Source organism: Heterodontus francisci, chromosome 29 (genome assembly GCF_036365525.1).
Source record: "Heterodontus francisci isolate sHetFra1 chromosome 29, sHetFra1.hap1, whole genome shotgun sequence".
Taxonomy (NCBI): Eukaryota; Metazoa; Chordata; class Chondrichthyes; order Heterodontiformes; family Heterodontidae; genus Heterodontus; species Heterodontus francisci.
The window spans coordinates 5,088,895-5,114,353 of record NC_090399.1 but is presented as its reverse complement, the minus strand read 5'-3'; the positions used below and the strand labels follow the sequence as shown (position 1 = coordinate 5,114,353).

Genomic DNA, 25,459 nt, shown 5'->3' with positions numbered 1-25,459 from the left:
CCAGCTGAAACGGCGGGTGTTCCATTAGATTAATAGAAAAGGTAAAGCAAAAACAACTGAGATTTATGTAGTGCCTTTAATGTAGTAAAATGTCACAAGCTGCTTATCACAGGAGCATCAGAAAACAAAAAGATGACATTGAGACACACATGGAGATATTCGGTCAAAACATATATATATATATGTACAGATAGTCTTTGGGATTACATCGTCGCAGTATCTTAACAGGTACATTTTCTAATGAAGCACTCACACTAATAGTGAATATACTGGAGGACTCCCAGATACCCGAACACCCTGTACACAGAAATAAAAGTATTTGCTTCATCTGTCTGCAGTGTCTGTGTCTAAATCAGAAGGTGGTGTCAGAATTGCTGAGCACTGCTTGGTGTGTTTACTGAGATACACAGACCAGGGAGGTTCCAGGCTGGAGCAAGGTGATAATAGAATAAACAAGACATTTTCTTTGTCTTTGTGGTGTTTAATGAAGCAGTGAATTGCCTTTTGAAGAAAGTGCTGCTTCTATTGTCTAGTTTAATAACAGCGCTTGTCAGCAGAGGTGTTTCACTGATTCATCTCAAACACGGCCATGTAGCGCCACCTTCCGCCTGTGGAGCAACATTACAGGCAGGAAGGTCACCGGGTTCCTGCAGTTCACAGCTCATTCTACCCACTCAGTTCAGTATTCTTCACTCCCACTCCTTCTTTCCCCAGTTTATATTCAACTGAAAATATCTTGTCATTTCTCACGCAGCATTCCTACTTCATTGCAGAGCAAACTTCCCTCCTCCTTATTCTGTCATTGTCACAGACAGTGGGAGGAATCAGTGACTTTTAAACCTGCAGATTCTCAGCGGTGCAGAGTTTTTCCCGTCGAAGTTCCATCCCGGATTGAAGATGGGAAAGATTCGCTCAGTGAAAGTGTGGGTGATAGTGTGGAGATGGGACATGTTGTCAGCATTGTAAAATGACACCTGTTCACCCTCATAGTCCAGGTAAACCCCAATCCTCCGGGGATTCACACTCGGGGTAAGGGGGGTCCGTGAGGGGGAGGTGAGGGCAAAATAATCTCCGTCAATCAGCCACACAATCCAGTATCCAGTCTCAGGTTTCCAGCCGATTCCCCCTTTCCTGTTCACAGACTCTCGGACCACTCCCAGCATCCACTGAGTCTTATTCTCCACCTCCACCTCCCAGTAATGTCTCCCTGATGTGAATCCCTCCGATGCCAGGACAGAGGCCCAGGAATTAAACCTCTCCGGGGTGTCAGGGAGCGGCTGTAGTTTGTCTCCGAGTCTCACACTGGTCCGGTCGTCAGACAGGATGAGCCGGGGATTCGCCGTGTTCAGATCGAGAGTCAGAGAGACTGGAGCTGGGGGAAAGTTAAAATAACAGTCAGTGATTTAGAGAAGAGGAGGAGCACGGGATTGAGGATACTGGGCATGAGGGGAGGGAAAGTGAGGAGGAGGGGAGGGAGGGCCAGGAGAAGTATATAGGAGAGACAGAGAGGAGAGGATAAAGGGGAGGGCAGAGAGAGGGAAGTGTTTGGGCAGAGAGGGAGGGGAGAGAGAGGGAAGTGTTTGGGCAGAGAGGGAGGGGAGAGAGGGAAGTGTTTGGGCAGAGAGGGAGGGGAGAGAGATGGGGCAGCAGAGGAAGATGGTGAACGGAGAATGCACCAGTTTCTAGTGACTGACAGTGTACTGCCAAGCTTTGTTCGAAATTTAAACCAGGCAGCTTGACTCTGATTGGTCAAAGCATTGCCCTGAGGAATGAACCAGCCAATGGCTGTCTCTTATTTTGTTTCGCTGCAACAGGGGTTGTGTGTGTACAGTTCTTTCTGTTGTATTTGCCATGGCAACACCTCTGCCAATCAGAGTTCACTTGCCAACCAATCAGCACTCTCTTCGCATACAGTATAAATTTGTTGCTTTCCCTTACATTGGTATTCTTGCAAATTGTCCTGAGGAGTGTAAGATGAAAAGTTTCAACAAAATGTCTCTGTTTACAGGAATACTCAAAAGCTAATTTCCTTCAATTCCTCATTCTCCCGAGTTCCTTGGATTTCTAATTCTGGGAGATTTATTGCATCTTCCTCAGTGAAGACAGACACAAACTAATCATTTAGCTTCTCTGCCATTTCTTAATTCCCCATTATAAATTCTCCTGTCTCTGCCTGTAATGGACACACATTTGACTTAGAGAAATGTTTCCTTTGTACGTGACTATAGAAGCTTTTATAGTCTGTTTATGTTTTTTGCTAGTTTACATTCATATTCTATTCTCCATTTCTTTATCAGTTTCTTGGTCCTCCTCTGCTGTATTTTAAAATCCTCCCAATCCTCAGGTTTACTACTATTTCTGGAAACTTTGTAGGCCTTTTCTTTTAATCTTACACAATCCTTAACTTCCTTTGTTTGCAACGATTGACTGGATTTTCTTTTGGAGTTTGTGTGCCTTGAAGGAATGTATAGTTGCTGCAAACTATGTAATAATTCTTTAAAGACTTTCCATTACCTCTGTACTGTTATACCTTTTAATGTATTTTCACAATCCACCTCAGCCAATTTGCCCCTCATACCTTCTTTATTTTATATTTCCAAAATATACTTTATTCATAAAAATCTGTGAAAAATACATTGCCAAACAGTTTCAAACAGCACCAAGTCAAAAATACAAACAGTGCAAAGGCCATCCGTTTCCTCCGAGACAATCATGAGTTGCTTCACAACCCTTCCATTACATTTGTCATGCCATTAACGTTTATACATTTTCCAGCAAACGAAAATTTTCCCAATACAGTTCGAGGGGTTTTCCATGGATCCAGCCCCTCCTTTCATCTTGGTGGGGGGACCATACACAGTGGTCTTTCCCCATTGAGCCTTTGCTGTGGCTGCCCCAAGTTTTCGTGCGTCCTTCAGCACGTAGTCCTGGACCTTGGAATGTGCCAGTCTGCAACATTCGGCCATGGACAACTATTTGCGCTGGAAGACCAGCAAGTTTCGGGCAGACCAAAGGGTGTCTTTCACCGAATTGATAGTCCTCCAGCAGCAGTTGATGTTTGTCTCAGTGTGCGTCCCTGGGAACAGCCCATAGAGCACAGACTCCTGTGTTACCGAGCTGCTTGGGATGAACCTCGACAAAAAACACTGCATCTCTTTCCACACCTACTTTGCAAAGACACATTCCAGGAGGAGGTGGGCAACCGTCTCTTCCCCACCACAGCTACCACGGGGGCATTGCGCGGAGGGGGCGAGACTTCGGGCGTGCAGGAAGGATCTGACGGGGAGGGCTCTTCTCACCACCAGCCAAGCTACATCTTGGTACTTGTTGGAAATTTCTGGTGATGAGGCATTCCGCCAAATGACTTTGGCGGTCTGCTCGGGGAACCATCCGACAGGATCCCCCGTCTCCTTTTCCCGTAGGGCCTCGAGGACATTCCGTGCAGACCACTGCCTGATGGATCGGTGGTCAAAGGTGTTTTCCCGCAGAAACTGCTCCACGAAGGATAGGTGGTACGGCACGGTCCAACTGCATGGAGCGTTCCGCGGCAATGTGACCAGGCCCATCCTTCGCAACACCGGGGACAGATAGAATCTCAGCACGTAGTGACACTTGGAGTTTGCGTACTGGAGGTCTACACACAGCTTGATGCAGCCGCACACGAAGGTGGTCATCAGGATGAGGGCCACGTTGGGTACGTTTTTCCCGCCCTTATCCAGAGGTTTGAACATCGTGTCCCTCCAGACCCGGTCCATCTTAGATCCGCAGATGAAGCAGTAAATGGCTCGGGTGACCGCCACAGCGCAGGAGTGGGGTATGGGCCAGACCTGCGCCACGTACAGCAACAACGTGAGCGCCTCACACCTGATGACCAGGTTCTTACCCACAATGGAGAGAGATCGCTGCCCCCACATGCTCAACCTTTGTTGTACCTTGGCTACTCGCTCCTCCCAGGTTTTGGTGCACGCCCCGGCCCTTCCGAACCATATCCCCAGCACTTTCAGGTAGTCTGACCTGACGGTGAAGGGGACAAAGGATCAGTCAGCTCAGTTCCCAAAGAACATGGCCTCGCTCTTGCCGTGGTTAACCTTGGCTCCCGAGGCCAGTTCGTACCGTTTGCAGATGTTCATCAGTCTGCGCATGGACAGCGGATCCAAACAGAAGATGGCGACGTCATCCATGTGCAGGGAGGTTTTAACCTGAGTGTCTCCACTGCCTGGGATTGTCACCCCTCTTATGCTCGCATCCTTCCTAATAGACTCAGCAAAGGGTTCAATACAGCAAACAAACAAGACTGGGGATAGAGGACAGCCCTGTCTGACTCCAGATTGGATCAGGAAACTTTCTGATTCCCACCCATTGATCGAGACTGCGCTACTGATGTTTGCGTAGAGCAGTTTGATCCAATTGCAAATTCCCTCCCCAAACCCTATTTTGGAAAGCACGTCCATCATGTCGGTGTGCGATATCCTGTCAAAAGCTTTCTCCTGGTCCAGGCTGATGAGGCTGGTATCCACCCTCCTGTCCTGCACATAGGCGATCATATTCCTGAGTAGCGCAAGACTATCAGAGATCTTCCTGCCGGGTACAGTACAGGTCTGATCGGGGTGGATCACCAATCCAGAGCAGACTTGATTCGACTGGCTATGACTTTGGACAGAATCTTGTAGTCAACATTAAGCGGTGAGATGGGCCACCAATTTCTGATTTCTGCCCTCTCCCCCTTCCGCTTGGAAATGGGGGTGATGATGCCTTTTATTTATTTATTTAGAGATACAGCACTGAAGCAGGCCCTTCAACCACCCATTTATACTAATCCTACACTAATCCCATATTCCTACCACATCCCCACCTGTCTCTATATTCTCCAACCACCTACCTATACTAGGGGCAATTTATAATGGCCAATTTACCTATCAACCTGCAAGTCTTTTGGTGGTCGGGGGAAACCGGAGTACCTGGCGAAAACCCACGCAGACACAGGGAGAACTTGCAAACTCCACACAGGCAGTACCCAGAATTGAACCCAGGTCACTGGAGTTGTGAGGCTGCGGTGCTGACCACTGTGCCATTGTGCCACCCGAGATTTATTCAGGATTATTTTGTACCCAGTGCTGCCCTTTTGTAAACGAGGTCTCTGCTATCACCATGACATCATGTTTCCATGTAGTAATTTGCACCTGCCACTCACCAACCTTATTTACCACATTCTGCACATTCACATCCATCCACAGTAAACCAAATTTAAACCTTATCACATACCCTATTACTCGAACCTCACCTAATATCTATTTTTCCTTTCAAAATGATCTCTTGATTCTCATACCCCTGCCAATTTCGTTTAAACATTCCCCAATATCACTAGCAAATTTCCCCACAAGGCCCTTGGCCCTGACTGTGTTCAGGTGCAACGCATCCTGGGTCCTATCTCCCCCAGAACATGTCCCAGTGCCCCAGTGCTCCATAAATCCAAAGCTCTCCCTCCAGCACCATCTTTCCAACCACACTTTTATCTGCTGTATCTTCCCATTTCTATACTCACCTGTTCAGTGTACTGGGAATAATGTGGAGATTGCTGACTTTGAGGTCCTGATTTCTAGTTTCTTTCCTTCCTTCCTAAACACTGCCTACAGCACGTCATCCCTCTTTTTAGCCATGTAATTGGTACTGATATAGACCAAGACCGCTGTCTGTAGACCCTCCCCCCTTCGAGTGCTTTGCAGCTGCTCAGTAAGATCCTTGACCCTGGCACCAGGAAGGCAACATATCATCCTGGATTCAGGTCTATGACAGCAGAAAGACCTGTCTGTTTCTTTAACTATCAAATCCCCAATCGCTACTGTTTTCCCAATCACCCTCCTTCCCCTCTATGCAGCTGAATCAACTGTGGTGCCGTGGACCTGACTCTGGCCGCACTCCGCAGAGGGCGCATCACTCTCACCAGTATTCGGAACTGAATACTGCTTGGAGAGTGATATACACTCAGGGGACTCTGGTATTACTGGCTTGGTCCATCATCGCTGTCTGGCGACACACGAATCTGTATCCCAGTGACTTTTACACTGGTGGACAAATCCGAAAGGAGTAGAAGAAACAGTTTGATCAGGTCGGGAACAATTGAAATCTGGCCGGGAGGGTGAAACTCCATGGGGGGTACGAAGTGGCGGGAATGGGGTTGAGGGGTGTTAATGGAGGGGGACGAGAGAGGGACGAAGGAGGTGGAGATGGCCGATGATCAAGATTCCATTGCACTTTGCTCCACACTGAACTCACTGCTGACTACAAACCCTCTGGTGAAACACGGTGTTAGATCTAAATCCATAAACTGAATTGTGTTAATGATTTTAGCCGCTCTCCCAATATCACAAATGTGAAGGAGACATTTTAGACACAAGTACAAAGACGGGCTTTAAAAGGTTTAGGCTTGTGAGGTTCGATTTTAAAAAGAACAGGGAACTTTGCATTTATGTAGCGCCTTTCACAATCCCGAGGCGTCACAAACGCTTTAAAACCCAGGAAGCACTTTTAAAGTGTAGCCGCTGTTCGGATGCAGGGAAACACAACAGCCAAAATGAGTACAGCAAGATCCCACTAAGAGAAAGGAAATAACTGACCGGAGCATCTGTTTTTGTTGTTAGGTGAGCGGGATTAACTTCAGCCAGGACACGAGGGAAAAGTCCCCTGCTCATAAAATAGTGCGATGGAATTATTTCGATCTAATTGAGAGCGGAGACTCTGGCTCGGTTAATGGAGTCATGGAGTCATAGAGTGATACAGCACAGGAACAGGCACTTCGACCCATCGTGTCCGTACATGCCATCAAGCGCCTATCTATTCTAATCCCATTTTCCAGCACTTGACCCGTAGCATTGTATGTTATGGCGTTTCAAATGTTCATCTAAATACCTCTTAAATGTTGTGAGGGTTCCTGCCTCTACCACCCCTTAGGGAGTCCGTTCTAGATTCCAATCATCCTCTGGCTGATTTTTTCCCCTAAAATCCCCTCGAAACCTCCTGCCGCTTACCTTAAATCTATGCCCTCTGGTATTGACAAATCTGCTAATGGAAAAAATGTCTGCCATTCTACCCAATCTATGCCCCTCATAATTTTGTATACTTCAATCAGCCCCCACCTCCCCCGCCCCCCTCCAACCTTCCCTACTCGAAGGAAAACAACCCTAGCCTATCCAGTCTCTCTTCATAGCTGAAATGCTCCAACATCCTGGTGAATCTCCTCTACACCCTCTCCAGTGCAATCATATCCTTCAGATAGTGTGGTGACCAGAACTGTACACAATACTCCAACTGTGGCCTACCTAGCATTTTATACAGCTCCATAATAACCTCCCTGCTCTTAAATTCTTTGCCTCGGCTAACAAAGGCAAGTATCCCACATGCCTTCCAAAGTACCTTATCTACCGGTGCTGCTGTCTTCAGTGATGTATGAAAAAGTACACCAAGGTCCCTCTGACCCTTTGTATTTCCTACGGTCCTACCACCCATTGTATATTTCCTTACCTTGTTAGTCCTACCAAAATGCATCACCTCACACTTCTCAGGATTAAATTCCATTTGCCGCTGCTCCGCCCATCTTACCAGCCCATCTATATCATCCTGTAATCTAAGGCATTCCTCCTCAGTATTTACGACACCACCAACTTTCGTGTTATCTGCGAACTTACTGATCATACCTCCTATATTCACCCCCAGATCATTAATCTAAAAGTGCAGCACTCTCTCAGCACTATACCCAAGTGTCTGCCTAAATTGTGTGCACAAGTATTCGGAGTGGGACCGGATGTCATGATCTTCTGACTCAGAGGGAAAAGAGCTCTGAACTACACTGAACGACAGCTGACATTGTCCACTGGGGCAGAGGAGGTTGTCCACCTGTTTCTGGAGTGTCTGTCTGCAGAGGATGTCTGGAGAGATAATGCAGTGGATTTTCCATCAAAGCTGGCTCCTCACAGACAACTCCATAACACAGGCCTCAATGGATCCTTCCCAGGCACGTGGGCCAATGAGTCGGTGGGGAAAATGGGAGCGGGGGTGGTGGGGAGGGTGGAAGTTTTGGGAACAACGCTGGAAGGCCTTGGAGAGTCATCTTTCCTCCAATATTAGGAGGAATACACAGAGAATGTTGGGAATGTGAAACTCGCTGCCACATGCAGTGGTTGAGGAAGAGAGCACTGGTACATTGACAGTGAGGCTGGAATTCCAAGATGATTTATGCCGCACAAAATGAATTTGGAGCTTGTTTTGTATATGGTTGAGCAAATGAAGATTATTTTAGGAAATTGAAAAAATATGGAGATATTCAAACTCTATCTCGGGGATTTTGGGGTCTGTGGATTCACATCTCAGGCAGCGCTGCCCTTCCATTAGAGAATCTAATAAAGAGGAAGTAGATCACAGGGGGTGGGGGTAGGAATGTGGGACAGACCAGTAGAAAATGGGAGGGGATGGAACAACATCCGATTGGGATTGATCTTGAAGCGCGACAGGAAGGACACTCGTCCCAATCCAGCATAGAGAAAACACAGGCTGTGACGTTTTGAGATGCAACTTTCATCAGACTGAGAGATAAACAGACATTTTAGTCAGACTGGGCAGATAGGGGTAAAGCGGAAAAGGAGCGAGGAGAGACCAATGCTGATATCAAATAAACAATTTGTTTTCTGGCAGCGAAATTGTATGTGATTCTATTTTACAAAATGTTTAATATATTTTAAAACATGCCATATTTGGGTATGATTTTATTTTTACTGCCTGGGTGTTAAACAGCGCCTGCACGAAGGACAGGACAGGAAACCAGGCGTGGGGTTCCCGTACACCATTTACACTGCCCAGCGGGATTTGCGGACAGGAAAATCTGGGAGATTTCTGTCATTGGCGGAAATCCTCCCCACCTGCCGGAATAGTACATCCAGAATACGGTGGCACCATCTTCAAAATTAGACCTAGGCTATTTAGGAGTGAAATCTCAAAGTAGCTTTATACGTAAAGGGTAGTGGAAATACGGATCTCTCTCTCCCCCAAAATGCTCTGGATAAGGGGCCAAATACAGCTTTACAGTTCCCAGCGTATGGAGTGATATGGAGCTAAATCGGGTACATGGGTTTGAGATACAAAGCACAAAGAACAGTACAGCACAGGAACAGGCCATTCGGCCCTCCAAGCTTGAGCCGATCTTGATGCCTGTCCAAACGAACACCTTCTGCACTCCAGGGGTCCAAATCCCTCTATTCCCTTCCGATTCATGTATTTGTCAAGATGTCTCTTAAACGTCGCTATCATATCTGCTTCCACCACCTCTCCAGGCACCACCCTTTGTGTAAAAAACTTGCCTCGCACATCCCCTCTAAACTTTGCCCCTCTCCCATTAAACCTATGTCCGCTAGCAACTGACTCTTCCACCCTGGGAAAAAGCTTCTGACTATCCACTCTGTCCATGACGCTCATAAATTTGTAAACCTCTAACATGTCGTCCCTCCACCTCCGTCGTTCCAGTGAAAACAATCCGAGTTTATCCAACCTCTCCTCATAGCTAATGCCCTCCAGACCAGGCAACATCCTGGTAAACCTCCTCTGTACCCTCTCCAAAGCCTCCACGTCCTTCTGGCCGTGTGGCGACCAGAATTGCACGCAATATTCTAAGTATGGCCTAACTCAGGTTCTGTACAGCTGCAACATGACTTGCCAATTTCTATACTCTATGCCCTGACCGATGAAGGCAAGCATGTCCATAGATCGCTCAAAGTTGCCACCCAAGTTGATCGGGTTGTTAAGAAGGCGTATGGTGTGTTGGCTTTCATTAACAGGGGATTGAGTTTAAGAGCCGCGAGGTTATGCTGCAGCTCTACAAGGCCCTGGTTCGACCACACTTGGAATATTGTATTCAGTTCTGGTCGCCTCATTATAGGAAGGATGTGGAAGCTTTAGAGAGGGTGCAGAGGAGATTTACCAGGATGCTGCCTGGACTGGAGGGCATGTCCCACGAAGAAAGATTGAGGGAGCTAGGGCTTTTCTCATTGGAGCGAAGAAGGATGAGACGTGACTTGATAGAGGGGTACAATATGATGCGAGGCATAGATAGAGTGGCTAGCCAGAGACTTTTTCCCAGGGCGGAAAGGGCTATCACCAGGGGGCATAATTTTAAGGTGATTGGAGGAAAGTTTCGGGGAGATGTCAGAGGTAGGTTCTTTGCACAGAGAGTGGTGGGTGCGTGGAATGTGCTGCCAGCGGTGGTAGTAGAAGCAGATACATTAGGGACATTTAACCGAATCTTGGATAGGTACATGGATGATAGTAGAATGAAGGGTAGGTTGTTATTTTGATCGTAGAGTAGGTTAAAGGTTCGGCACAACAGCGTGGGCCGAATGGCCTGTACTGTGCAGTACTGTTCTATGTTCTATGTTCTATGTTCTATGCTGTATGCCTTCTTGACTACCTTATCCACCTGCGTTGCCACTTTCAGTGGCCTGTGGACCTATACGCCCAGATCTCTCTGCCTGTCAATACTCCTAAGGGTTCTGCCATTTACTGTATACCCCCCACCTGCATTAGACCTTCCAAAATGCATTACCTCACACTTGTCCGGATTAAACTCCATCTGCCATTTCTCCGCCCAAGTCTCCAACCGATCTATATCCTGCTGTATCCTCTGACAATCCTCATCATTATCCGCAACTCCACCAAACTTTCTGTTGTTCGCAAACTTATTATCAGACCAGCTACATTTTCATCCAAATCATTTATATATACTACAAACAGCAAAGGTCCCAGCACTGATCCCTGCAGAAGACCACTAATCACATCCCTCCATTCAGAAAAACGCCCTTCCACTGTCACCCTCTGTCTTCTATGACCGAGCCAGTTCTGTATCCATCTTGCCAGCTCACCTCTGATCCCGTGTAACTTCACCTTTTGTACCAGTCTGCCATGAGGGACCTTGTCAAAGGCTTTACTAAAGTCCATATGGACAACATCCACTGCCCTTCCTTCATCAATCATCTTCGTCACTTCCTCAAAAAACTCAATCAAATTAGTAAGACACGACCTCCCCTTCACAAAACCATGCTGTCTCTCGCTAATAAGTTCGTTTGTTTCCAAATGGGAGTAAATCCTGTCCCGAAGAATCCTCTCTAATAATTTCCCTACCACTGACGTAAGGCTCACCGGCCTATAATTTCCTGGATTATCCTTGCCACCCTTCTTAAAGAAAGGCACAACATTGGCTATTCTCCAGTCCTCTGGGACCTCACCTGTAGCCAATGAGGATGCAAAGATTTCTGTCAGACCCCTGCAATTTCTTCCCTTGCCTCCCTCAGTATTCTAGGGTAGATCCCATCAGGCCCTGGGGACTTATCTACCTTAATGCTTTGCAAGACACCCAACGCCTCCTCCTTTTTGATAATGAGATGACTGAGACTATCTGCACTCCCTTCCCTAGGCTCATCATCCACCAAGTCCTTCTCTTTGGAGAATACTGATGCAAAGTACTCATTTAGCACCTCACCCATTTCCTCTGGCTCCACACATAGATTCCCATCTCTGTCCTTGAGTGGGCCAACCCTTTCCCTGGTTGCCCTCTTGCTCTTTATATTTGTATAAAAAGCCTTGGGATTTTCCTTAATCCTGTTTGCCAATGACTTTTCATGACCCCTTTTAGCCCTCCTAACTCCTTGCTTAAGATCCTTCCTACTGCCTTTATATTCCTCAAGTGCTTCATCTGTTCCTAGCCTTCCAGCCCTTACAAATGCTTCCTTTTTCTTTCTGACTAGGCTCACAATATCCCGCGTTATCCAAGCTTCCCGAAACTTGCCAAATTTGTCTTTCTTCCTCACAGGAACATGCTGGTCCTGGATTCTAACCAGCTGACATTTGAAAGACTCCCACATGTCAGATGCTGATTTATCCTCAAACAGCCGCCCCCAATCTAAATTCTCCAGTTCCTGCCTTCTTCTTCTTTGGCCTCCTTATCTCAAGAGACAATGGGTAAGCGCCTGGAGGTGGTCAGTGGTGTGTCGAGCAGCCCCTGGAGTGGCTATAAAGGCCAATTCCAGAGTGACAGACTGTTCCACAAGTGCTGCAGAAAAATTTGTTTTTCTCAGCTGTTACACAGTTGGCTCCCCCCTTGCGCTTTTGTCTTTTTTCCTGCCAACTGCTCAGTCTCTTCAACTCGCCACACTTTAGCCCCGCCTTTATGACTGCCCGCCAGCTCTGGCGAACTGACTCCCACAACTTGTGATCAATGTCACAGGACTTCATGTCGCATTTGCAGAGACATGGACGGCCGATGGGTCTGATACCAGTGGCGAGCTCACTGTACAATGTGTCTTTGGGGATCCTGCCATCTTCCATGCGGCTCACATGGCCAAGCCATCTCAAGCGCCGCTGACTCAGTAGTGTGTATAAGCTGGGGATGTTGGCCGCCTCGAGGACTTCTGTGTTGGAGATACGGTCCTGCCACCTGATGCCAAGGATTCTCTGGAGGCAGCAAAGATGGAATGACTTGAGACGTCGCTCTTGGCTGACATACGTTGTCCAGGCCTCGCTGCCGTAGAGCAAGGTACTGAGGACACAGTCTTGATGCACTCAGACTTTTGTGTTCCGTGTCAGTGTGCCATTTTTCCACACTCTCTTGGCCAGTCTGGACATAGCAGTGGAAGCCTTTCCCATGCGCTTGTTGATTTCTGCATCCAGAGACAGGTTACTGGTGATAGTTGAGCCTAGGTAGGTGAACTTTTGAACCACTTCCAGAGCGTGGTCGCCAATATTGATGGATGGAACATTTCTAACGTCCTGCCCCATGATGTTCGTTTTCTTGAGGCTGATGGTTAGGCCAAATTCTTTGCAGGCAGCTGCAAACCTGTCGATGAGAAGCTGCAGGCACTCTTCAGTGTGAGATGTTAAAGCAGCATCGTCAGCAAAGAGGAGTTCCCTGATGAGGACTTTCCGTACTTTGGACTTCACTCTTAGGCGGGCAAGGTTGAACAACCTGCCCCCTGATCTTGTGTGGAGGAAAATTCTATCTTCAGAAGACTTGAACGCATGTGAAATCAGCAGGGAGAAGAAAATCCCAAAAAGTGTGGGTGTGAGAACGCAGCCCTGTTTCACGCCACTCAGGATAGAAAAGGGGTCTGATGAGGTGCCGCCATGTTGAATTGTGCCTTTCAGATTGTCATGGAATGAGGTGATGATACGTAGTAGCTTTGGTGGATATCCAATCTTTTCCAGTAGTCTGAAGAGACCACGTCTGCTGACGAGGTCAAAGGCTTTGGTGAGATCAATGAAAGCAATGTAGAGGGGCATCTATTGTTCACGGCATTTCTCCTGTATCTGACGAAGGGAGAACAGCATGTCAATGGTCGATCTCTCTGCACGAAAGCCACACTGTACCTCAGGGTAGACGTGCTCGGCCAGCTTCTGGAGTCTGTTTAGAGCGTCTTGAGCAAAGACTTTCCCCACTATGCTGAGCAGGGATATTCCACGGTAGTTGTTGCAGTCACCGCGGTCACCTTTGTTTTTATAGAGGGTGATGATATTGGCATCGCGCATGTCCTGAGGTACTTCTCCCTCGTCCCAGCACAGGCATAGCAGTTCATGTAGTGCTGAGAGTATAGCAGGCTTGGCACTCTTGATTATTTCAGGGGTAATGCTGTCCTTCCCAGGGGCTTTTCCGCTGGCTAGAGAATCAATGGCATCACTGAGTTCAGATTTTGTTGGCTGTATGTCCAGCTCATCCATGACTGGTAGAGGCTGGGCTGCATTGAGAGCAGTCTCAGTGGTAACATTCTCCCTGGAGTACAGTTCTAGGTAGTGCTCAACCCAGCGGTCCATTTGTTTGCGTTGGTCAGTGATTATGTCCCCTGATTTAGATTTGAATGGGGGCGATCTTCTTGATGGTTGGCCCAAAAGCTCTCTTAATGCCATCATACATTCCTCTGATGTTTCTGGTGACTGAGGCCAGCTGAATCTGACTGCATAGGTGTTGCCAGTAGTCATTTGCCCAGCGCCTGGCTGTTCTTTGAGCAGTGCTTCTGGCTGCTTTAAGTGCTACGGATGTTAACTCGCTGTGGGCTTTCTTGTAGTTCAACAGTGCAGTGCACGTAGCAGCTATGATAGGTTCCACATCTTCACTATGAGATTGAAACCAGTCTGCATTTCTCTTTGCACGTTTGCCATAGGTGGTCAAAGCTGACTCATAGATGGCATCTCTGATGTGGGCCTACTTGGTCTCAGCATCCCCTGTGGGAGTGTTTTGAAGGGCTGTTACAAGTGAATTTAGAAATTTATCTAACAGCTGTGGATGAGAAATTCTGCTTGTGTTGATGCGCGGGTGGCCCTTCTGCTTGGAATGATGCAACTTCTTTGGTCTGAGTCTAACCTTGCTGCACACCAGGGGGTGATCGGTGTCACATTCCACACTGTGGAAGCTGCGTGTGATTTGAACACTGTTTAAGGAGGCTTGCCTTGTGACGATGAGGTCCAGCTGGTGCCAACGACGTGATCCTGGGTGCCTCCATGAAACCTGGTGACAGGGTTTAGTGTGAAAGAACGAGTTGGTGATGCAGAGGTTATGATAGGTACACAATTAAAGCAGTCTCTGCCCGTTCTCATTCATCCTTCCAACGCCATAGCGCCCAAGGCAGGAGGGCCATGAGTCATGGTCGGCCCCAACCCTGGCATTAAAGTCCTCCAGCAGGAATAGGTGTTCGGTGTTGGGGATGCTGCTCATGATGTTATGGAGTTCCTCGTAGAACTGGTCTTTAGCTTCATGTGGGGAGCAGAGTGTTGGAGCATAGATGCTGAGTAGGTTTACTGGACCAGAGGTGGTGAGCAGTCGGATGAACAGTATGCATTCCGAGCCATTTGAGGGAGGCTCTATCATGCTGAGCAAGGAGTTTCTGATGGCGAAGCCCACTCCATGCTGTCTTAGTTCTTCAGTATCCCTACCCTGCCAGAAGAAGGTGTAGTCTTGCTCTGCTAGAGATCCACTCGCAGGGAGGCGTGTCTCCTGAAGTGCTGCAATGTCTACATTGAGTCTACTGAGCTCGTTGTTAATGATGGTGTTCTTCCGAGAATCGTTGATTTGTTTAAGGTCTTCCTACAGGCCAGGACACATAGTTCTGACGTTCCAGCTTGCAAAGCGAAGGGCTGGTGCCTTCTTTCCTTTTTTCATGTTGTTTGGTGTGGTGTTGCAGTCCACCTTTCGGGCAATGACCCTGAGCTCCAAGCACCCATTGAAGCAGGTAGACTGTGGCGGGACAGAACCTTATTGACCGGAGGCTGCCCGGTTTGAGGCAGGAGGTAGCTGTCCAGTGAGGTGCGATGACCTCTCCCATTCTGCCCCTTCTGGCAGTCACCCATCTATCTGCCTGCACCTTGGGTGTAACCACTTCTCTAAAACTCCTGTCTATGACACTTTCTGCCACCTGCATGCTCCTAAGTGCATCTAGTTGCCGCTCCAACCGATCCATGCGGTCTGTGAGGAGCTGCAACTTGGTACACATCCTGCAGATGTAGTCGCCCGGAACGCTGGAAGCGTCACGGACTTCCCACATCTCACAGGTGAAACACTTCACGCCTCTAACTGACACTATTAACAATAATTTGTTAATTAATATAAAATAAATAAATACTTATTAAATCCTTACTAAATTATGATACACTTAACTATATGGTCCCGAGTGCTAGATTTCTACAATAAATGTTAAATGCTAACTAAATACAATAATCTCCTCCCTCTGGTTTAGTTACTCTACTTATTAATTTGTTAATTAGTGTTTTAATCAATTTTTATCAGTTTTATTTTCAAATTCGGTACAGATTCCCTACCAGCCAATCAGGTCACAGCTTTCCTGTGATGTCACTTTTTCCGTTTTTTTTCCCACCCGAGGTTACTTCCCGTTCTGGAACTCCGCCCTCCGAGTCTGCTCCGAGTATCCCCGAGGTTAACTCCGCCCTCCGAGTCTTCTCCGAGTATCCCCGAGGTTAACTCCGCACTCCGAGTCTTCTCCGAGTATCCCCGAGGTTAACTCCGCCCTCCGAGTCTGCTCCGAGTATCCCCGAGGTTAACTCCGCCCTCCGAGTCTGCTCCGAGTATCCCCGAGGTTAACTCCGCCCTCCGAGTCTGCTCCGAGTATCCCCGAGGTTAACTCCGCCCTCCGAGTCTTCTCCGAGTATCCCCGAGGTTAACTCCGCCCTCCGAGTCTGCTCCGAGTATCCCCGAGGTTAACTCCGCCCTCCGAGTCTGCTCCGAGTATCCCCGAGGTTAACTCCGCCCTCCGAGTCTGCTCCGAGTATCCCCGAGGTTAACTCCGCCCTCCGAGTCTGCTCCGAGTATCCCCGAGGTTAACTCCGCCCTCCGAGTCTGCTCCGAGTATCCCCGAGGTTAACTCTGCCCTCCGAGTCTTCTCCGAGTATCCCCGAGGTTAACTCCGCCCTCCGAGTCTTCTCCGAGTATCCCCGAGGTTAACTCCGCCCTCCGAGTCTGCTCCGAGTATCCCCGAGGTTAACTCCGCCCTCCGAGTCTGCTCCGAGTATCCCCGAGGTTAACTCCGCCCTCCGAGTCTGCTCCCAGTATCCCCGAGGTTAACTCCGCCCTCCGAGTCTGCTCCGAGTATCCCCGAGGTTAACTCCGCCCTCCGAGTCTGCTCCCAGTATCCCCGAGGTTAACTCCGCCCTCCGAGTCTGCTCCGAGTATCCCCGAGGTTAACTCCGCCCTCCGAGTCTGCTCCGAGTATCCCCGAGGTTAACTCCGCCCTCCGAGTCTGCTCCGAGTATCCCCGAGGTTAACTCCGCCCTCCGAGTCTGCTCCGAGTATCCCGAGGTTAACTCCGCCCTCCGAGACTGCTCCGAGTATCCCCGAGGTTAACTCCGCCCTCCGAGTCTGCTCCCAGTATCCCCGAGGTTAACTCCGCCCTCCGAGTCTGCTCCGAGTATCCCCGAGGTTAACTCCGCCCTCCGAGTCTGCTCCGAGTATCCCCGAGGTTAACTCCGCCCTCCGAGTCTGCTCCGAGTATCCCCGAGGTTAACTCCGCCCTCCGAGTCTGCTCCGAGTATCCCCGAGGTTAACACCGCCCTCCGAGTCTGCTCCGAGTATCCCCGAGGTTAACTCCGCCCTCCGAGTCTGCTCCGAGTATCCCCGAGGTTAACTCCGCCCTCCGAGTCTGCTCCCAGTATCCCCGAGGTTAACTCCGCCCTCCGAGTCTGCTCCGAGTATCCCCGAGGTTAACTCCGCCCTCCGAGTCTGCTCCGAGTATCCCCGAGGTTAACTCCGCCCTCCGAGTCTGCTCCGAGTATCCCCGAGGTTAACTCCGCCCTCCGAGACTGCTCCGAGTATCCCCGAGGTTAACTCCGCCCTCCGAGTCTGCTCCCAGTATCCCCGAGGTTAACTCCGCCCTCCGAGTCTGCTCCGAGTATCCCCGAGGTTAACTCCGCCCTCCGAGTCTGCTCCGAGTATCCCCGAGGTTAACTCCGCCCTCCGAGTCTGCTCCGAGTATCCCCGAGGTTAACTCCGCCCTCCGAGTCTGCTCCGAGTATCCCCGAGGTTAACTCCGCCCTCCGAGTCTGCTCCGAGTATCCCCGAGGTTAACTCCGCCCTCCGAGTCTGCTCCGAGTATCCCCGAGGTTAACTCCGCCCTCCGAGTCTTCTCCGAGTATCCCCGAGGTTAACTCCGCCCTCCGAGTCTGCTCCGAGTATCCCCGAGGTTAACTCCGCCCTCCGAGTCTTCTCCGAGTATCCCCGAGGTTAACTCCGCCCTCCGAGTCTGCTCCCAGTATCCCCGAGGTTAACTCCGCCCTCCGAGTCTGCTCCGAGTATCCCCGAGGTTAACTCCGCCCTCCGAGTCTGCTCCGAGTATCCCCGAGGTTAACTCCGCCCTCCGAGTCTGCTCCGAGTATCCCCGAGGTTAACTCCGCCCTCCGAGTCTGCTCCGAGTATCCCCGAGGTTAACTCCGCCCTCCGAGTCTGCTCCGAGTATCCCCGAGGTTAACTCCGCCCTCCGAGTCTGCTCCGAGTATCCCCGAGGTTAACTCCGCCCTCCGAGTCTTCTCCGAGAATCTCCGAGGTTAACTCCGCCCTCCGAGTCTGCTCCGAGTATCCCCGAGGTTAACTCCGCCCTCCGAGTCTGCTCCCAGTATCCCCGAGGTTAACTCCGCCCTCCGAGTCTGCTCCGAGTATCCCGAGGTTAACTTCGCCCTCCGAGTCTGCTCCGAGTATCCCCGAGGTTAACTCCGCCCTCCGAGTCTGCTCCGAGTATCCCCGAGGTTAACTCCGCCCTCCGAGTCTGCTCCGAGTATCCCCGAGGTTAACTCCGCCCTCCGAGTCTGCTCCGAGTATCCCCGAGGTTAACTCCGCCCTCCGAGTCTGCTCCGAGTATCCCCGAGGTTAACTCCGCCCTCCGAGTCTTCTCCGAGTATCCCCGAGGTTAACTCCGCCCTCCGAGTCTGCTCCGAGTATCCCCGAGGTTAACTCCGCCCTCCGAGTCTGCTCCGAGTATCCCCGAGGTTAACTCCGCCCTCCGAGTCTGCTCCCAGTATCCCCGAGGTTAACTCCGCCCTCCGAGTCTGCTCCGAGTTTCCCCGAGGTTAACTCCGCCCTCCGAGTCTGCTCCCAGTATCCCCGAGGTTAACTCCGCCCTCCGAGTCTGCTCCGAGTATCCCCGAGGTTAACTCCGCCTTCCGAGTCTGCTCCCAGTATCCCCGAGGTTAACTCCGCCCTCCGAGTCTGCTCCGAGTATCCCCGAGGTTAACTCCGCCCTCCGAGTCTGCTCCGAGTATCCCCGAGGTTAACTCCGCCCTCCGAGTCTGCTCCGAGTATCCCCGAGGTTAACTCCGCCCTCCGAGTCTGCTCCGAGTATCCCCGAGGTTAACTCCGCCCTCCGAGACTGCTCCGAGTATCCCCGAGGTTAACTCCGCCCTCCGAGTCTGCTCCCAGTATCCCCGAGGTTAACTCCGCCCTCCGAGTCTGCTCCGAGTATCCCCGAGGTTAACTCCGCCCTCCGAGTCTGCTCCGAGTATCCCCGAGGTTAACTCCGCCCTCCGAGTCTGCTCCGAGTATCCCCGAGGTTAACTCCGCCCTCCGAGTCTGCTCCGAGTATCCCCGAGGTTAACTCCGCCCTCCGAGTCTGCTCCGAGTATCCCCGAGGTTAACTCCGCCCTCCGAGTCTGCTCCGAGTATCCCCGAGGTTAACTCCGCCCTCCGAGTCTTCTCCGAGTATCCCCGAGGTTAACTCCGCCCTCCGAGTCTGCTCCGAGTATCCCCGAGGTTAACTCCGCCCTCCGAGTATTCTCCGAGTATCCCCGAGGTTAACTCCGCCCTCCGAGTCTGCTCCGAGTATCCCCGAGGTTAACTCCGCCCTCCGAGTCTGCTCCCAGTATCCCCGAGGTTAACTCCGCCCTCCGAGTCTGCTCCGAGTATCCCCGAGGTTAACTCCGCCCTCCGAGTCTGCTCCGAGTATCCCCGAGGTTAACTCCGCCCTCCGAGTCTGCTCCGAGTATCCCCGAGGTTAACTCCGCCCTCCGAGTCTGCTCCGAGTATCCCCGAGGTTAACTCCGCCCTCCGAGTCTTCTCCGAGTATCCCCGAGGTTAACTCCGCCCTCCGAGTCTGCTCCCAGTATCCCCGAGGTTAACTCCGCCCTCCGAGTCTGCTCCGAGTATCCCCGAGGTTAACTCCGCCCTCCGAGTCTGCTCCGAGTATCCCCGAGGTTAACTCCGCCCTCCGAGTCTGCTCCGAGTATCCCCGAGGTTAACTCCGCCCTCCGAGTCTGCTCCGAGTATCCCCGAGGTTAACTCCGCCCTCCGAGTCTGCTCCGAGTATCCCCGAGGTTAACTCCGCCCTCCGAGTCTGCTCCGAGTATCCCCGAGGTTAACTCCGCCCTCCGAGTCTTCTCCGAGTATCCCCGAGGTTAACTCCGCCCTCCGAGTCTGCTCCGAGTATCCCCGAGGTTAACTCCGCCCTCCGAGTCTTCTCCGAGTATCCCCGAGGTTAACTCCGCCCTCCGAGTCTGCTCCGAGTATCCCCGAGGTTAACTCCGCCCTCCGAGTCTGCTCCGAGTATCCCCGAGGTTAACTCCGCCCTCCGAGTCTGCTCCGAGTATCCCCGAGGTTAACTCCGCCCTCCGAGTCTGCTCCGAGTATCCCCGAGGTTAACTCCGCCCTCCGAGTCTGCTCCGAGTATCCCCGAGGTTAACTCCGCCCTCCGAGTCTGCTCCGAGTATCCCCGAGGTTAACTCCGCCCTCCGAGTCTGCTCCGAGTATCCCCGAGGTTAACTCCGCCCTCCGAGTCTTCTCCGAGAATCTCCGAGGTTAACTCCGCCCTCCGAGTCTGCTCCGAGTATCCCCGAGGTTAACTCCGCCCTCCGAGTCTGCTCCCAGTATCCCCGAGGTTAACTTCGCCCTCCGAGTCTGCTCCGAGTATCCCCGAGGTTAACTCCGCCCTCCGAGTCTGCTCCGAGTATCCCCGAGGTTAACTCCGCCCTCCGAGTCTGCTCCGAGTATCCCCGAGGTTAACTCCGCCCTCCGAGTCTGCTCCGAGTATCCCCGAGGTTAACTCCGCCCTCCGAGTCTGCTCCGAGTATCCCCGAGGTTAACTCCGCCCTCCGAGTCTTCTCCGAGTATCCCCGAGGTTAACTCCGCCCTCCGAGTCTGCTCCGAGTATCCCCGAGGTTAACTCCGCCCTCCGAGTCTGCTCCGAGTATCCCCGAGGTTAACTCCGCCCTCCGAGTCTGCTCCCAGTATCCCCGAGGTTAACTCCGCCCTCCGAGTCTGCTCCGAGTTTCCCCGAGGTTAACTCCGCCCTCCGAGTCTGCTCCAGTATCCCCGAGGTTAACTCCGCCCTCCGAGTCTGCTCCGAGTATCCCCGAGGTTAACTCCGCCCTCGAGTCTGCTCCCAGTATCCCCGAGGTTAACTCCGCCCTCCGAGTCTGCTCCGAGTATCCCCGAGGTTAACTCCGCCCTCCGAGTCTGCTCCGAGTATCCCCGAGGTTAACTCCGCCCTCCGAGTCTGCTCCGAGTATCCCCGAGGTTAACTCCGCCCTCCGAGTCTGCTCCGAGTATCCCCGAGGTTAACTCCGCCCTCCGAGACTGCTCCGAGTATCCCCGAGGTTAACTCCGCCCTCCGAGTCTGCTCCAGTATCCCCGAGGTTAACTCCGCCCTCCGAGTCTGCTCCGAGTATCCCCGAGGTTAACTCCGCCCTCCGAGTCTGCTCCGAGTATCCCCGAGGTTAACTCCGCCCTCCGAGTCTGCTCCGAGTATCCCCGAGGTTAACTCCGCCCTCCGAGTCTGCTCCGAGTATCCCCGAGGTTAACTCCGCCCTCCGAGTCTGCTCCGAGTATCCCCGAGGTTAACTCCGCCCTCCGAGTCTGCTCCGAGTATCCCCGAGGTTAACTCCGCCCTCCGAGTCTTCTCCGAGTATCCCCGAGGTTAACTCCCGCCTCCGAGTCTGCTCCGAGTATCCCCGAGGTTAACTCCGCCCTCCGAGTCTGCTCCGAGTATCCCCGAGGTTAACTCCGCCCTCCGAGTCTGCTCCGAGTATCCCCGAGGTTAACTCCGCCCTCCGAGTCTGCTCCGAGTATCCCCGAGGTTAACTCCGCCCTCCGAGTCTGCTCCGAGTATCCCCGAGGTTAACTCCGCCCTCCGAGTCTGCTCCGAGTATCCCCGAGGTTAACTCCGCCCTCCGAGTCTGCTCCGAGTATCCCCGAGGTTAACTCCGCCCTCCGAGTCTGCTCCGAGTATCCCCGAGGTTAACTCCGCCCTCCGAGTCTGCTCCGAGTATCCCGAGGTTAACTCCGCCCTCCGAGTCTGCTCCGAGAATCCCCGAGGTTAACTCCGCCCTCCGAGTCTGCTCCGAGTATCCCCGAGGTTAACTCCGCCCTCCGAGTCTGCTCCGAGTATCCCCGAGGTTAACTCCGCCCTCCGAGTCTGCTCCGAGTATCCCCGAGGTTAACTCCGCCCTCCGAGTCTGCTCCGAGTATCCCCGAGGTTAACTCCGCCCTCCGAGTCTGCTCCGAGTATCCCCGAGGTTAACTCCGCCCTCCGAGTCTGCTCCGAGTATCCCCGAGGTTAACTCCGCCCTCCGAGTCTGCTCCGAGTATCCCCGAGGTTAACTCCGCCCTCCGAGTCTGCTCCGAGTATCCCGAGGTTAACTCCGCCCTCCGAGTCTGCTCCGAGTATCCCCGAGGTTAACTCCGCCCTCCGAGTCTGCTCCGAGTATCCCCGAGGTTAACTCCGCCCTCCGAGTCTGCTCCGAGTATCCCCGAGGTTAACTCCGCCCTCCGAGTCTGCTCCGAGTATCCCCGAGGTTAACTCCGCCCTCCGAGTCTGCTCCGAGTATCCCCGAGGTTAACTCCGCCCTCCGAGTCTGCTCCGAGTATCCCCGAGGTTAACTCCGCCCTCCGAGTCTGCTCCGAGTATCCCCGAGGTTAACTCCGCCCTCCGAGTCTGCTCCGAGTATCCCCGAGGTTAACTCCGCCCTCCGAGTCTGCTCCGAGTATCCCCGAGGTTAACTCCGCCCTCCGAGTCTGCTCCGAGTATCCCCGAGGTTAACTCCGCCCTCCGAGTCTGCTCCGAGTATCCCCGAGGTTAACTCCGCCCTCCGAGTCTGCTCCGAGTATCCCCGAGGTTAACTCCGCCCTCCGAGTCTGCTCCGAGTATCCCCGAGGTTAACTCCGCCCTCCGAGTCTGCTCCGAGTATCCCCGAGGTTAACTCCGCCCTCCGAGTCTGCTCCGAGTATCCCCGAGGTTAACTCCGCCCTCCGAGTCTGCTCCGAGTATCCCCGAGGTTAACTCCGCCCTCCGAGTCTGCTCCGAGTATCCCCGAGGTTAACTCCGCCCTCCGAGTCTGCTCCGAGTATCCCGAGGTTAACTCCGCCCTCCGAGTCTGCTCCGAGTATCCCCGAGGTTAACTCCGCCCTCCGAGTCTGCTCCGAGTATCCCCGAGGTTAACTCCGCCTCGAGTCTGCTCCGAGTATCCCCGAGGTAACTCGCCCTCCGAGTCTGCTCCGAGTATCCCCGAGGTTAACTCCGCCCTCCGAGTCTGCTCCGAGTATCCCCGAGGTTAACTCCGCCCTCCGAGTCTGCTCCGAGTATCCCCGAGGTTAACTCCGCCCTCCGAGTCTGCTCCGAGTATCCCCGAGGTTAACTCCGCCCTCCGAGTCTGCTCCGAGTATCCCCGAGGTTAACTCCGCCCTCCGAGTCTGCTCCGAGTATCCCCGAGGTTAACTCCGCCCTCCGAGTCTGCTCCGAGTATCCCCGAGGTTAACTCCGCCCTCCGAGTCTGCTCCGAGTATCCCCGAGGTTAACTCCGCCCTCCGAGTCTGCTCCGAGTATCCCCGAGGTTAACTCCGCCCTCCGAGTCTGCTCCGAGTATCCCCGAGGTTAACTCCGCCCTCCGAGTCTGCTCCGAGTATCCCCGAGGTTAACTCCGCCCTCCGAGTCTGCTCCGAGTATCCCCGAGGTTAACTCCGCCCTCCGAGTCTGCTCCGAGTATCCCCGAGGTTAACTCCGCCCTCCGAGTCTGCTCCGAGTATCCCCGAGGTTAACTCCGCCCTCCGAGTCTGCTCCGAGTATCCCCGAGGTTAACTCCGCCCTCCGAGTCTGCTCCGAGTATCCCCGAGGTTAACTCCGCCCTCCGAGTCTGCTCCGAGTATCCCCGAGGTTAACTCCGCCCTCCGAGTCTGCTCCGAGTATCCCCGAGGTTAACTCCGCCCTCCGAGTCTGCTCCGAGTATCCCCGAGGTTAACTCCGCCCTCCGAGTCTGCTCCGAGTATCCCCGAGGTTAACTCCGCCCTCCGAGTCTGCTCCGAGTATCCCCGAGGTTAACTCCGCCCTCCGAGTCTGCTCCGAGTATCCCCGAGGTTAACTCCGCCCTCCGAGTCTGCTCCGAGTATCCCCGAGGTTAACTCCGCCCTCCGAGTCTGCTCCGAGTATCCCCGAGGTTAACTCCGCCCTCCGAGTCTGCTCCGAGTATCCCCGAGGTTAACTCCGCCCTCCGAGTCTGCTCCGAGTATCCCCGAGGTTAACTCCGCCCTCCGAGTCTGCTCCGAGTATCCCCGAGGTTAACTCGCCCTCCGAGTCTGCTCCGAGTATCCCCGAGGTTAACTCCGCCCTCCGAGTCTGCTCCGAGTATCCCCGAGGTTAACTCCGCCCTCCGAGTCTGCTCCGAGTATCCCCGAGGTTAACTCCGCCCTCCGAGTCTGCTCCGAGTATCCCCGAGGTTAACTCCGCCCTCCGAGTCTGCTCCGAGTATCCCCGAGGTTAACTCCGCCCTCCGAGTCTGCTCCGAGTATCCCCGAGGTTAACTCCGCCCTCCGAGTCTGCTCCGAGTATCCCCGAGGTTAACTCCGCCCTCCGAGTCTGCTCCGAGTATCCCCGAGGTTAACTCCGCCCTCCGAGTCTGCTCCGAGTATCCCCGAGGTTAACTCCGCCCTCCGAGTCTGCTCCGAGTATCCCGAGGTTAACTCCGCCCTCCGAGTCTGCTCCGAGTATCCCCGAGGTTAACTCCGCCCTCCGAGTCTGCTCCGAGTATCCCCGAGGTTAACTCCGCCCTCCGAGTCTGCTCCGAGTATCCCCGAGGTTAACTCCGCCCTCCGAGTCTGCTCCGAGTATCCCCGAGGTTAACTCCGCCCTCCGAGTCTGCTCCGAGTATCCCCGAGGTTAACTCCGCCCTCCGAGTCTGCTCCGAGTATCCCCGAGGTTAACTCCGCCCTCCGAGTCTGCTCCGAGTATCCCCGAGGTTAACTCCGCCCTCCGAGTCTGCTCCGAGTATCCCGAGGTTAACTCCGCCCTCCGAGTCTGCTCCGAGTATCCCCGAGGTTAACTCCGCCCTCCGAGTCTGCTCCGAGTATCCCCGAGGTTAACTCCGCCCTCCGAGTCTGCTCCGAGTATCCCCGAGGTTAACTCCGCCCTCCGAGTCTGCTCCGAGTATCCCCGAGGTTAACTCCGCCCTCCGAGTCTGCTCCGAGTATCCCGAGGTTAACTCCGCCCTCCGAGTCTGCTCCGAGTATCCCCGAGGTTAACTCCGCCCTCCGAGTCTGCTCCGAGTATCCCCGAGGTTAACTCCGCCCTCCGAGTCTGCTCCGAGTATCCCCGAGGTTAACTCCGCCCTCCGAGTCTGCTCCGAGTATCCCCGAGGTTAACTCCGCCCTCCGAGTCTGCTCCGAGAATCTCCGAGGTTAACTCCGCCCTCCGAGTCTGCTCCGAGTATCCCCGAGGTTAACACCGCCCTCCGAGAATGCTCCGAGTATCCCCGAGGTTAACTCCGCCCTCCGAGTCTTCTCCGAGTATCCCCGAGGTTAACTCCGCCCTCCGAGTCTGCTCCGAGTATCCCGAGGTTAACTCCGCCCTCCGAGTCTGCTCCGAGTATCCCCGAGGTTAACTCCGCCCTCCGAGTCTGCTCCGAGTATCCCCGAGGTTAACTCCGCCCTCCGAGTCTGCTCCGAGTATCCCCGAGA

General features: G+C 53.0%; 2 protein-coding genes across 2 annotated transcripts in view; one reads left to right on the top strand and one right to left on the bottom strand.

Annotated features, from left to right (window-relative positions):
• Nucleotides 1–25,459, top strand: part of LOC137345658 (zinc-binding protein A33-like) — a 366,777-nt gene that overhangs the window by 99,620 nt on the left and 241,698 nt on the right.
• Nucleotides 79–1,400, bottom strand: LOC137346036 (E3 ubiquitin-protein ligase TRIM39-like; the record flags this gene model as incomplete). The annotated part of the gene is made up of 1 exon (XM_068009333.1): nucleotides 79–1,400. A coding segment is annotated over one exon (576 nt), but the record flags the coding sequence as incomplete, so codon positions are not given.